Source organism: Chenopodium album, chromosome 24, assembly GCF_948465745.1.
Source record: "Chenopodium album chromosome 24, dcCheAlbu1.1, whole genome shotgun sequence".
In the NCBI taxonomy this organism is placed as follows: Eukaryota; Viridiplantae; Streptophyta; class Magnoliopsida; order Caryophyllales; family Amaranthaceae; genus Chenopodium; species Chenopodium album.
In genome coordinates this window covers 8,720,853-8,736,005 of record NC_137857.1, presented here as the reverse complement: position 1 = coordinate 8,736,005, position 15,153 = coordinate 8,720,853, and the positions used below count along the sequence as shown (strand labels likewise).

Sequence of the window (15,153 nt, the reverse complement as noted above, 5' to 3'; positions counted from 1 at the left end):
AAAAATTCTATTAAAAATAACATAGATAAATACAACTATAAGTCTATAACATATGTATTATCTTCTTAGTTTACATATATAATAAAATGAAAATGAAATATACAATGAAAATTCAGTATCAATTTTTTTTTATCAACAATATAAGTATTAAAAATTATGTATTACATCTAATGGCCAGGAATAATAACCTCGATTGAATGATATTTGGACAATTTATTTTCCTAGAATATGATAATATATGTAAATATTAGAGATACGAACTAGAAAAGAATGAAATTTTAATTAATTAAAATTTCTTACATGATTACATGCATAAATAAAGTATTTAAAATATTACGCTATGTTGTTAAACTCCCTTCATTTTGTTATGTTATTCGTATTAGAAATAGGCGAGAATAAAATATTAAATAAAAAAATTAAAATTCCTGTATAGTAATAATAATAATAATAATAATAATAATAAAAAATTTGTGTAGTACAAATCTATGAAGTATTATTTAATAGATTCATCATTTTATATATTGTTACCAAAGTACCTAATTTAAAACATATCCATCATTTGAATAAAAAAATTATGATGTACTCGTATTAAAAATGTAGCATATTGTTACCAAAGAATTTATTATGATGTATTGTCCCATTATTAAAAGATATGTAAAATAGAGTAATAATAGCTATAGAGGAATATATTTATTATAAAGGATACATATAAAAGATTTGGAATAATGTTATAATAGTTATATTATACGAAAATTGCCAAAGAAGATTTTAATTAGCAAGAAGGAAAGGTGTGTTTTTGGAGGGAAAAAACTATACCATGAATTGACATGTGTTATTCCTGGTGTCTGTTTTAGTATTATGTTATTGATGATTTCTTTAAGATTCATTAATTATAAAAAGAACAAGGTCTAGTTATAAAGTTAGATTCAATTATTCACTTATTATGTCTAATAAATTAAAATTTGCATTCAATTTACTAGGAGCACAAGGTCTAACTATAAAACTATTATTGCTTTTTGGTTATACTAGGGCAGCCAACGCGCGCGATGCGCGCGGAGTGGCTTGTCCTTTCTTGATGTTTATATTAGGTTGTGTTTAAACTCTCCATAACATCGGGGTTTTAGAGAAAATAATTTGATAAATTAATGTAATGTGTGTATTGGATTGTGTTTAAACTTTTTGTTTTTCCGGCACAACTTTTCCACTTGTTTACAAATTTTCCTCAAAAAATATTTATACAATTATTCAACAGTGCAATATTGCAAAAACATCTACAAACTTAATTAAGAATAGATTATATATAATTAAAAAATCATAGAGCACATATTACATACAAACAGAAGTAATTTAACATTGCATATGCATATAATAATGAAAAAGTTTTTCGGAGCATTTACTATTTGCAAGTATATACTCTCACCTAACCTAGTAATTACTCTACATAAATTATATAGGATTAATTATATGAAATTAAAAAAGAGAAACAGTTACACCCAACTCTCATAAACATGAACATTTAGGCAATCAGGGAAAATATAGTATCAGCTTGCATTTGCAACTTTCTTCCAAAAACGTGAATTTGGTTATGCAATAGAAAGAGTTTTATGCAGCCCTAATTATAGCCTTAAACCCTTGATGATTCCCTTGACTTCCTTCTTTCTTTTTTTCCTTTTCACCATAGTCAGTTAGGTTTCCTTTCTTCTTAGTACATCTACTTCGGCAAAATCATAGGATTAATTTCATTGGTCTCAATGTCATTTATACACAATTATGCGTAAGTTGTTAATTTTGACCTTTGATCACAAAGAAGAAACAACTTTTTGCTTGTCCAGTTGGTAAAGTTGTCATGCAATTAAACTATAACCTCCATTAAATATCAAAATTTTAAATTTTATGATTTCATTTTCCATTTAATTTAATTAATTAAGTAAAAAGATTTTTCAAACTCATCCATCTTTTAGAGGCATCTTTTTAATTTCAATCATAAGAGATGAACTTTAAAATTTACCTATAACATAAATAAATAAATAAATAAATAAATAAAAGTGCATAAATGTAAGGAGATAGAAAGCTCAACACTCATTATTACATTTGTACATGTGGAAGGACATAAATATAAAAAATAACATATGGGGGTAAGAACGTAAATAAACATTTTGAAGGGCATATGGGTCCGTGCACTATTCATAAGCGCAATCTTCTACTTTTTATAAGGTAGGGATACTAGGATGTCATTAGAGAGCTAATTAGTATTTGCCAGCTACATTTCCATCGTACAATTACTAATTTAATTTATATATTAGTAATTGTACGGATTTAATTTGTACACTGAAAGGGGGTGGTTTCAAGCAGATGTTGGACGGTTTTGGTGTATATGATGTTGAGCGACGGTTGCAAGGTGGTTGCTGTTAGTGGTGTCGGAGTGGTGGTGTTCAATTTATTAATTAAATTCACTTTCTCTCTCCTACCCTTATTTATCAAGAACACCAAACATTAGTACCTTCTGCATTATTTATGTCAACTTTTTTATTTTCCCTTTTTTTAAGCAAATTTTTACATGTTGTAGTAGGTTACATATGTGTTGAGTACTCTCTTTGAAACTTTTGAAACATGAGTATCTTGAGTGAAACTTTTGGTAAATATTAGTACCCTCAAGTGTTATTTACTCATGATTTATATGATGAACAAGTATTTATAAATTAGCTAAAAGTATAAACTATATCAACAAAACAACAACAATAGAAATTAGTTACAGAAGTTTAAAGTGTATACAACAACTAAAATCTGAAAAGCAAAGCAAAACAAAAACGTATACGAAAAATTGATGAAGTTTGAACACTTGCAAGTAGAAAGGCCTTGATGTCTGATTGTTCGTCAAGGGGAGGACGGAAGACGTGGAGAGGGAAAGGATTTTAAGGCCTTATTGTTTGAATTGTTGAGAGTTGAAGGGAGGTACAATGAATGAGGCTAATGAGAGAAAAAGAGAACTTCTATCATGCGACTATAAGGAGTAAGTGTTTGTGAGGATTTTAGGGTTTTATTTATATAAGGACCTATATTTGGGCTTGAGCTGATTTCATTATTCTTTAGGTTTTTTTTTTTTTTTTTTTTTTTCTAATTTTAAATTTTCTATGGAGTAATGAACTTATACGAGTTCGGGTTGACCCAAAAAATATTTTCGGGTTATGTGGATTGTATCCTAGTTAACCTAACCCATTTAATTATCAGGTCGGATTCGTGTCGACCCATTTAAGTTTACGAGTTAAGAATCTTAAACCAAACCCGTTATTTTAGGTCGGGTTTGGGTTGGGTTTTTGGGTCGGGTCATCTTCTACTAGCCCTAATTTCGACTAATAAAAAATTAGATTTGTATTTTTTTATAGAATTAAAATATTCACTTACCATCTAAGAAAAATTGATAAATAAATTTTGGATCCAACTCTCCATCCCAATTTGCTTCTTTAATTACCTAGTCTGTAAAAACCTTAGCCTTTGCATCCCTTAGGGTCCACCATCTTATCCTCAGTTCTTCTTGTCTAGCTTTTTTCTTCGCCTTCTCTTTCAGACGAATAGTCATTACCAATAACCGGTGTTGGGTGACCACACTCTCTCTTGGGATAACCTTGCAGTTTAGGCAACTTTGTCTATCTATGCTCCTTGTGAGCAAGAAGTCTATTTGTGTTGCATTTGTTCTTTTCCGAAAAGTTATCAAGTCTGAATCCCTCTGCTAAAACCAAGTATTAGTCAAAATAAAATCATATGATTGGGCAAAATCCATAATAGCTACACCTCCTGCGCCCCTCTCCCCATACCCAAAGCCTCCATGGACACTCTCATAGCCAACTCGGCTCACCCCAACGTGCCCATTTAGATCCCCTCCAATATTTTAATTCTCTGAGTGGTGGACACCTCGTCTAGATCCTCCCAAAATTGCCGTTTCTCTTCTGCATCTAAACCCACTTGGGGAGCATAAGCACTGATAACATTCATAATATGTCCATTTTATATAGTATTTTACCCCCGTCCCTTGGTTATAATTAGTAGTGTTTTTGGCTCTTTAGAGCCACTTTTATTACTAATATGTGTTTTCTAGTGTTTTGGTAGTTTTGGTTGAGTTTTGTAGGGAATTGCACCTTTGGAGTATTTTCCCGAGATTTTATGGAACAACTACGAGCATTGGAGGAGCATGACCATATTTCGTAGCCCAAGATCGGTTAGAGTAATCAAACCGGTGAATAAGGGCTTGACTTGTGTGAAGACGAGACATTTGGACCGAATTATTAAAGCCCCAAAGAGGATATTTGATTTGGGCCAAGTTACAAGCCAAAACGAGGAGTCCAAGCGGCCCAAGGGTATTCGCCCGATGGTCCGTCCGATGGTCCGCTCGATGATCCGCCCGATGATCCGCCCGATGGCGCGCCCGATCGGGCAAAGAAGACTTATATCGCAGCAGCCCTTTGCCCGATCAAAAAGGGGCGCCCGGTCGGGCAATGTGGCGCCCGGTCGGGCAATGTGGCGCCCGGTCGGGCGCGTGTCTTTGATTAGGACGTTTTAAGCGTCGTTTAGTTTGTTTTAGTTTAGGATTCTTGCTTAATATAAATATGTTTTTGTTAAGCAAGTTTAGTATTCTTTTACACTTCCTTATTCTCTCTTTACTTTTGTAATTCTTTCCCTTAGACTTTCTCTCTCTACTTAAGCTTATATTCTCTTTCAACACTTTATACTTTGTTCTTTACTTAACTCTTTATTCCGATTACTTTGGTAACGATTTCTTTCCTCTTAATCTCAGTTATTTATTTTATTCCTTCGATCATGTCTTATTTTATTGCTTTGATTAGTTTAGATTTAATTATGTGTGAGTAGTTCTCTTTCTAGGGTTTATGGGGATCCATAAATAATATGAAGGGGTAATTTATTGTTGTTAATTATCAATGCTAGATTAATTTCCTATTGATTGATTTAATGCTATGTGACTACATTAGGCCTGATCTTTTATGCATGAGTTTGACAATATTGATTCAAGATTCGAGAGATGAGAATTGATGTTTAGGTCTAGTTTCAATAGGCAGGTTAATCTATAAATGGTTAAGTCGAGATTCTAGAGATGAGATTTAATACCGGTAGATTAGTTATGTGATTGTAATACGTAGCGAAAGCCCTTTATAATCTGGTTAATTGATGCATTGATGATAGATTATTATGTTTTACCCTGGAGTATTGTTTATTGGTGAACCTATGCCCCAGGTCTTTAATTCATTGATTTTTCTCTATCCTTTATTCTCCCTACTTATATTCTTCGTAGTATAATCTTTAAATCACAATAAATTGTTACTAATAATTTAGACTATAATAATTAATTAGGAATAGGAAGACCAGTTTCCATGTGAATTCGACCCCACTTCCCTGTCTACATTAGTTAGAAGACTTAGATAATACTTTTGATTAGGTGATACGACTTTACCCTGTCAAAATTTGGCGCCGTTTGCCGGGCAAATGCAACCTTTTTTCTTTTTTTTTTTTTGTTTTTTTCATTGAATCTAGGTTGAAGGGGCTTACTAATCTGAATGTTCTTTGGTTGAGAATCTTAAGAAGCATATATATTGCAAGGGGATATGCGACATTGACGTGTTTAAGCCTAAAGCTAACATGCATGTCAAACATGAGCAGAATTATGAATATTGCTTAAATTTGTATGAGAGTTCTAGAATGGTGATTGGTATTGTCCAAAACATTATTTTGGAACCATCATGTCTATGGATCATTGAAAAACACTTCAAGAGCTTGCATCGTACGGAGCTACACCCAATAGTGGACGTTGCTAACTTGCTATGTCTATAGTAATTGTTACCTATTTATTTATTTATTTATTATAATGTGCTCTCTTTCTGGGCCTAGCCCTTTGGTTGTACAAAAGAAAAAAAAAATATATAATATCTATAATAAGAATTCTATTGCGAAAGGTAAATTCAATAATCTTGCAATGATTTGATAACTAGAAGATTGTCTATCAATAATGATTTTGCTTTCATCAATGACAAGCTTAATCCCACAATGAAGAACTATAACTTCTGCAACAAAGGACATCGAATATTCTACATATATTGCAGAGTTTATATCTATAATCCGCACGTGGTACTTAATAAGCTGCAGTTATGATATCTTCCGTTAAGGATCGCGGAACTCCTCCCAAGTTTAAACGAATCAGATTTCATCAATGAATACCTAACATGACTAACTGGATAAAAGCTTTTTCCAGATCAATTAGTAGCAACAGATGTTTTGTTCGTCAATAAGTTATCTATTAAAGCAAAACGAGATAATTTCAGACAACATATATACACTCGCAATCTAGTCTCTCTTGGGAATGAACTAACAAGTATAATACCCTAAGTATATAAAGATTGTTTCCCACCAAACTTTCCATGCTTATTCTGCTTGTTTTCATTATTACATGATGACAATTTTGTTAAGTGAAACAAGCAAAAAAAGAGCTTGCGTTCACCTAAAAAAAAAAATACCATACCACTTTTCTTGGTTTCATCGGGTGTGACACGTGTATATCTTCTCCTCTCCATTGTCACTTTCACCTTTAATTTCTCCCCTAATTATTTCCCATTTACTTGTTTTATCCGTTAAAATAAACAAATCATTCAAATTTCCAAACTTTAATACACATTATATTAGTATTAATTACATTTCATTAATCAAATTTATTTTGATTAATTACTAAAAAAGCATTTTTCTTGCTTTAATTTCTGTTGCGTCTTCTTCTTCCCATTCTCTCCTTCTCTCAGCTCTTTTATACTGGTAAGCAACTCTGTCGCCTCATCTTCTAGCCCCTTTTTTTGGTTTATTTTAATAATAATTATTATTAATTATTAATGTGTTTCATTTTTCTTGAATAATGATGAATTAAGTTGAGTTTCTTCATTTTATTATCTGGGTTTTTTCTGGGGTAGATTAATTTTGTGATTTGGTGAAGTTGAAAGGTACAGATGATTGAAGGGTGCAGAAAGATTGCCTCAGATCTGGGTAACATACAGTGGACTTTTTAATTTGGGAATAAGGGCATTCATGTGATTAATTTTTTTATGTTTTTTTTTTTATATAATTATTGTTATTGTTAAAATTTTTATGACCCTTTGCTTTATCTCTAATTTTTGAGATTTTTGGAATCGTAAAAAACATTAAAAAAACATTCTTGTTGGGTTTTTTTTTCCCCATAATTTTCTGGGTTATTATTAGTTAGATTATTTGAAAGGATTTGAGTTCATTTGATTGATAAGGATTAGTTAAAAAAAAATGGTGTTAGATTAATATGAAATGGAATTGGGTATTTAGTAAAAGTGTACAGGATTTATTGATGATAAACTGATCAAAATTTTGTTTGATCTTTGTTGCTGTTTATTTTTGTTTGTTTGAGCAGTAATATTTGTGGGGAGTAGTGAGGGAAGAGAGGAAGGTGAGTTTGAATAGATTTAGGTACCGCCTATTTGATGAACTTGGTAGTTTTTGCCTTGGTGTTGAGTGATTGAGGAGTTGATTTGGTACCGGATTCCTTATCCGAGTTTCGTGATCAACGCATATGACTAATACTGAAGTGGGGAAGAAAGGTGAATTTGTGTTAATTGGTTTGTGATAGATGGAGTTTGTGGAGGAGATTCCGAAAGCAGTTAGTATGCCGTTAATGATTGGCAATCTTGTTAGTGAGGATAAGGCTATTAGTACGCCTCTGCAGCTTGCTGGGCTTGTGCTGAAAGCGAATTCGTATAGCCTGTCACCGGATAGACCTGAAACAAAAGCACTCTTGGTGCCTAGTACTGTTGGGAATAAGGTTTTTAATTGCAATGAACAGCCTGCCAAACTCAGTACATCTGTAGAATCTTTCTGTGTTAAGAATCACAAGGAAGAGCCTGAATTACTGAGGGTGGTGGTCTCCAATCATAGTTCTGGTGTTTCTAATGATATAATTGGTCAGGAAAACGGGGAAGACGATTTTGTATCCTACTCACAGTCTTTGGCTAGTGAAAATAGCAGCAATTATGGTGAGGAATCCCTAGCTGTCGAGTCTAATTCTGATGCCAACTCACCAGCCTCAAGTGATACCGAGAAGAATACCCAATCAGTTGCTCCCCAAAAGTATAATACTATGGGATCAAATTCCATGTCAGAGCCTGTTAGAGATGTATTTGCAGTTGCAGAAGATCTTGATGTGGACGATACTCGTCGACATGATCGAAATATGACGATTGGTCTTCTTGAAGCATCACATGATAAGATCAACAGAACGAAGAGCAGCCATTGCATATTTGAAATGGGTTCTATACCTCTTTGGGGTTTCACATCTATCTGTGGGAGGAGACCAGAAATGGAAGATGCTCTTGCTGTTATACCATGTCTCCAAAAGCTTCCAATGAAAGTTTTGGCCGGAGACCACATATTGAATGGAATGAGTCAGACTGCACATTTCTACGCTGTCTATGATGGGCATGGAGGTTCTCAGGTAAATACTGGTGTATTGTTTCTTCAGTTTGCTGCAGATGCGTTTGGTCTATACTCGTGGCCGTGATGGCGTGATGCAATTAAGACTGACCAAATCCGGACCTCTAGTTTATATTTGTCTTTTTAAAAGTTGCAAGAATAGCACTAATGGTTTTTGTATACAGAGGGTTATATTACGCAAATTTGTTGATCTTATTATGTGAATGTTTTTTATTTAGGTTGCTAATTATTGCCGAGATCATCTCCATGTTGCATTGTCTGAAGAGATAGAATTTATGAAGAGGGGTTCCCAAAATGGAAGTTTTCTAGATAACTCAGAAGACAAATGGGAAAAAGCATTCTTTCGTGCTTTTCATAAAATTGATGCTGAGGTTGGAGGAGTTCGTCAAGGCCATGCTGGTGTGAATGATGATTCATCTGAGACTAGTCTTGAACCCATTGCACCTGAGACTGTTGGATCAACAGCTATTGTGGCTGTTGTTTGCTCAACACATATTCTAGTAGCTAACTGTGGTGATTCAAGGGCAGTGCTATGTCGTGCAAAAGCACCCATGCCTTTGTCAGTTGATCATAAAGTAAGATATACTTCATATTCTTGTCATTTTTTTTCCTCACTTCAGTAACTGCTTGGATGTGATGATTGATTTTCATCTCACCTTTCATTTTGTTTTCAGCCTGACCGAAAAGATGAATTGGATAGGATAGAAGCTGCAGATGGAAAAGTCATACAATGGAATGGCTACCGTGTTTTTGGTGTACTTGCAATGTCAAGGTCCATTGGTTAGTGATTTCACACCTTGCAAAGCTATTCTTGTCTCCCTTTGTTAACAGTACATAATTTTGGGCTTCTTGCTGTTTCAAGATTTTTTGGTTATTGTTTTTGTTATGATACAAGAATCTTGCAACATCTCGCAAGGTCTATATTAATTTATATTCTCAAACTGATTTTTTTTCTGGTACTTTGATAGAATATCAAGCAACCAAATATCTAACTTTACCACTTTTGGCTAACCTTTTTTTTTATCTAAACAGTCGTGAATCATTTCATTTTGGGTTTAATAGAATCCATTACAAATCAGTGCAATAGATTAGAATGGAAGCAATGAGCTAACATCTTAAAAACAGATTCCATTGATGGCTTAGCTGCATGAATTATTAGCTAAATCTAGTTGATTTATTAGACTGTGTAGTTCCCTTATATGTTAAATTACGCAAATAATTTACCGCTTTCATTTTATAATTCACTTTTCTCAGTTGGTGGGGCTGTTGGGGAATTAGGTAATTCAAGATTAGATTTGTAATTCGTTGAGTCGTGTTTGTAACTAGCAAGTTCAACCAACTTTTGCGATTGTATTATTAACTTTATTTATTCTATACTCTATAGGAATCATCATAACGTTTTCCCTCTTTAAAAATTGTAATTTGTTAACAGTGATATTTGAACCCATGACCTCACATTCATTAAAGATAAACTTTAAACACCGCTCCAATGACGTAACTTACGACAGTAAAGTCATATTATAAAGTGTTAATCGCTTTCATAAATTCTAAAATTGTAACTGTCAACTTATGTGTACATCAACAACAATATATATGATTACAAAATTCATCTCATTTATTTCATTTACTCATTCATAATTCTTATAGCATATACTAGTAGATTATATGCATTTAAAAACCTAGATATGCATAGCAATTTTAAAGGTTTTTCCTATCAACCAAAAATACGTTTACTTTATTAAGGAACTTTTTATGACAACTGAAAATAAAATCGTTTTAACAAATTAATTAAACAAATATAAAAATTAAGGCTACTGCAGATTGAATAATGTATTTTGATGTTCAAGTTGAAAATTAATAATACTCCTTTTTTTTTTTTTTTTAAATAAAACAATGAACTGGGGCATCGTCTGAGCCAAAAACTAATTTGGTTATTAAACAAATCAACCTCTATATGAGCTTTGACTCTTCACGTGGAGATACTTGATTGGAGACTGTTCTATTATCCAAGATCTCTTTCTATGAAATTTGACTAGCTATGGATAAGACTATTTTGATCACCAAAATGTGTACGTATAGCAGGGGGATGAATATGTTGGGATTCTCAGTTAATAGTGTTGTTGTAATTGATGAATTCAACGTATTTACCTGGTGTACTTCAAACTCTTCCTTGAGTCGGTTATTCAGGGTATCATTTAGTGAATCTATTCAGATGATTCTGTTCTACAAGCATGCTTAAGAATACCAACTAAATTGAAATCTTAGCCTTTTCAAGTCTAGTCTGTCTACTGTATGATGACCCTATCGATCACTATGATATTGGCATGACATTAGCACTATTGGTGGCTAAACTAGTTTTGGCCTGGCGATGCATCGGGTCATTGTTTTATTAAAAACTATCAATTGTTTAATTGTGCAAATATTATTGAACATCAAAATTCATTATTCAATTTACAGTAACTTAAATTTTACACAAGTTTAATTTATTTGTTAAAATGATTTTATTCTTCGGTTGTCATACAAAATTCCTTACTAAAGTTAACGTGTTTTTGTGGTTAACAGAAAAACCCCGAGTAAATGAAAGAAATGAGATTAATTTGTAATCATATTGTTGTTGAAATATACAAATATAAGTTGACATTTAAAATTTTTAGGGTTTATGTGAGTGAATAACCCTTTCTAATATGACTTTATTGAGTTGTGTTTTTGGAGTGGTGCTTGAAGTTTAAATTTAATGAATGTGAGGTCATGAATTCAAATATTACTGCTAACAAATTACAATTATTAAATTAATGAGGAAACATTAGTGATTGATTGTAGTACGACATGACGTCACATAAGCAATGGCGACATGTGGCGGGATTGAATGTCTTGCCATTGAGTTTTAATATTATATATTGATATTGATATTGATATGCAAATAGGGTAACTAATTGAGCAATAAAGGACAACTAAAAGTATAAAAGTGTAACTAATTGCAAATTTTAGCACTATTGGTAGCTAAATATGCAAATAGGGTGTCTAATTATGCTTCTTATAATATTAATTATTTACCTTTTTTTATTGGTTGTGCTATTTATATTAATTGTTACCCACTTACCCTTTTTATTTGATATGTTATATACAAATATATAATTAGTTACCAGATGCACGTCATGTGGTAATATGAAATAAGACCGTCATATATTCGTTTTTGTGTTCACCTCACTTCATGAAACTATTGCGATAGCACTGCATTCGTTCCAGTCGCTGATGCACATTTGTCTCCACAGTTGTGTCAAGCATAGTGCTTTAGAGACTCCTTTTATCGAGCTACAGTGAGCCAGGAAAAGAGAAACATTTATCTGTTACTTGTAAAACCTAGGATCTGGTAAAAGATACCATTGTAATAGGGGGTGGTAGAAAGTTGATTTGATTGCTTTACAACTCCTGATGATGTTGCCAGGTTCCAAATTCAGCAGTGAAAGATATATCGTGCCTGATGCATTGGTCAAACATGTGGGTTCCATTGCCAAGAAAAAAAAAAAAAACTATTTTTCCTTTTCAATTTTGCTTTTCTCCTTGGGTGCTCCACTTCTATATGGGTCCCTAGTATAATGGTAATAAACTCTATTCAGGGTAAGGGAATTTGAGTTATGTTTGGTTTCAAAATAATTTTTTTGGGAGCTGAATTTTATGTATCAGGGAAACCTTCCAGAATCCAGCTTTCGAGTGTCACTTTTCATTGTTTGGTTCATTTGCTAAACATATTGGAGAAGAGGGGGAGGAAGTGGAGGATAGGAAGGCATTCTTTGGAAAATATGGCATTGCTTTCTAAAATGTTCCCAGCCTTGGAACTGAATTCTTCTTAACAAAAAAATTCTGCTTTATTTTTCTAATGATGAATGTTTGCAATCTACTTTCTGAAAAGGTTCCATTCAAACACATGTATTCTCCCATGTTAAGAAATTTCTGGGAAATGCTAAATACATAATTGTGTTTAATAGTGCCTTAGTCCGTGTTTTTAATTAAGTACTTCGTATATATTTGGTGGAATAAGATTCAACTGTGAAGACATGAGTTGTGTAAGTTGTTAGATTGGTGCAATGATAGTGATGTCGTGAATTTATGATACATATTGCCACTGACCATTGCGCTGCACTTGGTGTAGCTTTACAATGCCTTGTTATAAACTCTAAGGTCCTGTCAGGTATAAAGGCTTACCCCTGGTTGCAGGTACATTCTGCATCCCTTGCCTAGTCAAACAATGAGGTTTAAGGACCGCATGGATTATCGGGGTTATTGTGTTAAAAATATCTGTTATTTTTTATTAAAATCGTATTTTATCAAGGTAATACTTTGTTTCCATTTTCTTATACTTTTGCACTTTCATTTGCTTTTCCAGGGGATAGATATCTAAAGCCGTGGATTATTCCAGATCCAGAAGTAATGGTAATTCCTAGGTCGAAGGATGATGATTGCCTCATTTTAGCTAGTGACGGCTTATGGGATGTGCTGACGAATGAAGAAGCCTGTGAAGCAGCACGAAGGCGAATTTTGCTGTGGCATAAAAAGAATGGAGGCAGCATGTCTCTGGAGCGGGGAAAGGGTATTGATCCTGCTGCTCAAGCTGCAGCCGATTACCTTGCCAAGCTTGCTTTACAAAAGGGTAGCAAGGATAACATCACGGTTATCGTGGTGGATTTGAAACCTCATAGGAAGTTGAAATGCAAAACTTAGAGGTAACACCGCCCTATTTGAGAGTGGAGTTAGTAATATTTTTTACAATCTTTTTACTCCCTAAGTCTTAGTTATGAGGTTTTCTCTTTGTCTTTTCTTTAGACGTGATATAGAAATATCATCTGAGCTATGTGGTAACAAATAGCCGAGTAGCTCCGTATAGTTTTTGTAAGGAGCTCCTGCAGTAGCATGATGTATATATGTTATGTATACCCAATTAGTGGAGTGGATGACATAAAATGTCATGCACAAGCTGATAGTTTGATAATTAGCCTAAAGGGATCAATAAATTGTGCATTTTCTTTGCTAAGGTAATTGATTATTGATTGTGAGAGTTATATTCACAAATGTGAAGCACTATCCGTACAGTTAAGTTGAGAAATTTGATTTGTATGAGATTGAGTTATGGCTGTTGGTTGAATACTTGAATGAAATAATTATTGAAGTTGGAGGAACTCGTGGAGGGAAGTCTATAAAAACATATGCACGCATTAGCAGTTTGGCATACTTTCTTTGCTGCACGTTACTGGCCTTTGTGCTCTCTTAATATGTGAAGGAAGCTGCCAACAATTCCAACTAGTGAGTTACCTTCTAACATTATATTTTTTTTGGGTGTTTAAGAGCCACAAGGGTGGTGATGAGAATCGATTTTAGGATTCTTTGAGATCGAAAGGGAAACTTTTAACCGCTTGAGCAGAGCTGAAAAATGGCCCGACCTGAATTTGGGCAGGTTTTGGGCGGCTTTTTTCGGCCCGAAATTGGGTTGGGCCTGACCTATTTTTTTAAAAAAATTTTGAATGGGCTTGTGATTGCATTTTAAACTATTTTAATTTATTTTCTTGGCCTGACTCAAAATGGCCCAAAGAGCCTGCACGGCCCAGCCATTTCGGGCGGGTTTGGGCATGAAAATTTCAGCCCGAAGCTACGCCCAGCCCGAGGAATAGATAGATTTATGACCATCAGCTCGGCTCGAACCCGCCCTGCTCATCCCTATGATTAGGTCTACTTGAGCTATCCCTTGCTCTCACTTAACTTTTTTATTATTTCATTTTTTTTTTAACAAGGAGTGTGTTCTGCCTAGCTCAATCGTAGATCAACCACAAGTCTTCTAACTCATTTCATATTGATGAGACAAGTGAAGTTAGCCAAGTTGCAAACCTCCATAAATAAAACCATTATAATCTTGCATTGATAACTGAGTGGGCTAAGTTGATAAAAATACAACGAAGGCCTACAATGCACAACATGCCTTAAGCTCTTTCTTAAAACGAGTGAAAGAAGAGTTTTCATAAATCCAAGAGATAATCCATTAAATAATGACCTCATTAGCCTTGTTTAGTGTAAGGTTTTGATATTAGATTATTCTGTCCTATTGCCTATTGGTATATGCAACATAGCATGCCACTTACCATAAAATACATGACAAATTGATGACAATGATGTTAAGAACTACTCCATACAACATATGGGATGGATTCCTTTGATTTCTTTGGAAGGTAATGGTGGCTTAATTTTTTTATGTTTATGTTCCTCCTTTATTGTTTAGATTTTCTTTATTGGAGGAATGTTACAACTTTGGTACTTAGTTTTCGTGCCTTTCTTTTTCCGTTGTTTGCTAATGTTGTAGAGTGTAGACCTATGCTTGCCTAAGCAAGTGTTTGCTAATTATTATATACTCCATTCTTTTTTATTAAAGTAATTGAGAATAAGGATCGGATATGAGAATAGAAAGTAAATAAAAGGCACCACATAACTTATTTATACCAATATCAGCTAAAAGACAAATTTTCTAACGCACTAATTGGTAGATATGAGCAATCTATGTACAATAAAGGCTTAGAATGAGTGATCCGGTGTAAATCCTCTCATGTAGGTTTGAGATTCGATTCTAGGGTCTTTGCAATGGAATGAAATCTTTCTTCCCACCAACAA

At 33.6% G+C, this 15,153-nt stretch overlaps 1 protein-coding gene across 2 annotated transcripts; it reads left to right on the top strand.

The window, feature by feature from the left end:
• The first annotated feature begins 6,447 nt into the window (after positions 1 to 6,447).
• On the top strand, positions 6,448 to 13,531 carry LOC145612490 (protein phosphatase 2C 50-like). Of its 2 annotated transcripts, XM_081667849.1 has the most exons (5): positions 6,464 to 6,807; positions 7,427 to 8,503; positions 8,721 to 9,077; positions 9,177 to 9,282; positions 12,887 to 13,531. In XM_081667849.1, the coding sequence occupies exons 2-5, from the start codon at positions 7,643 to 7,645 to the stop codon at positions 13,219 to 13,221; spliced, it is 1,659 nt and encodes a 552-aa protein (XP_081523975.1). In that variant the 5' UTR covers positions 6,464 to 6,807; positions 7,427 to 7,642; the 3' UTR covers positions 13,222 to 13,531. The 2 variants fall into 2 exon arrangements, with proteins under 2 accessions (XP_081523976.1, XP_081523975.1); XM_081667850.1 differs by lacking the exon at positions 12,887 to 13,531 and adding an exon at positions 11,948 to 12,847 and having other exon boundaries at positions 6,448 to 8,503.
• Positions 13,532 to 15,153: the final 1,622 nt, after the last annotated feature.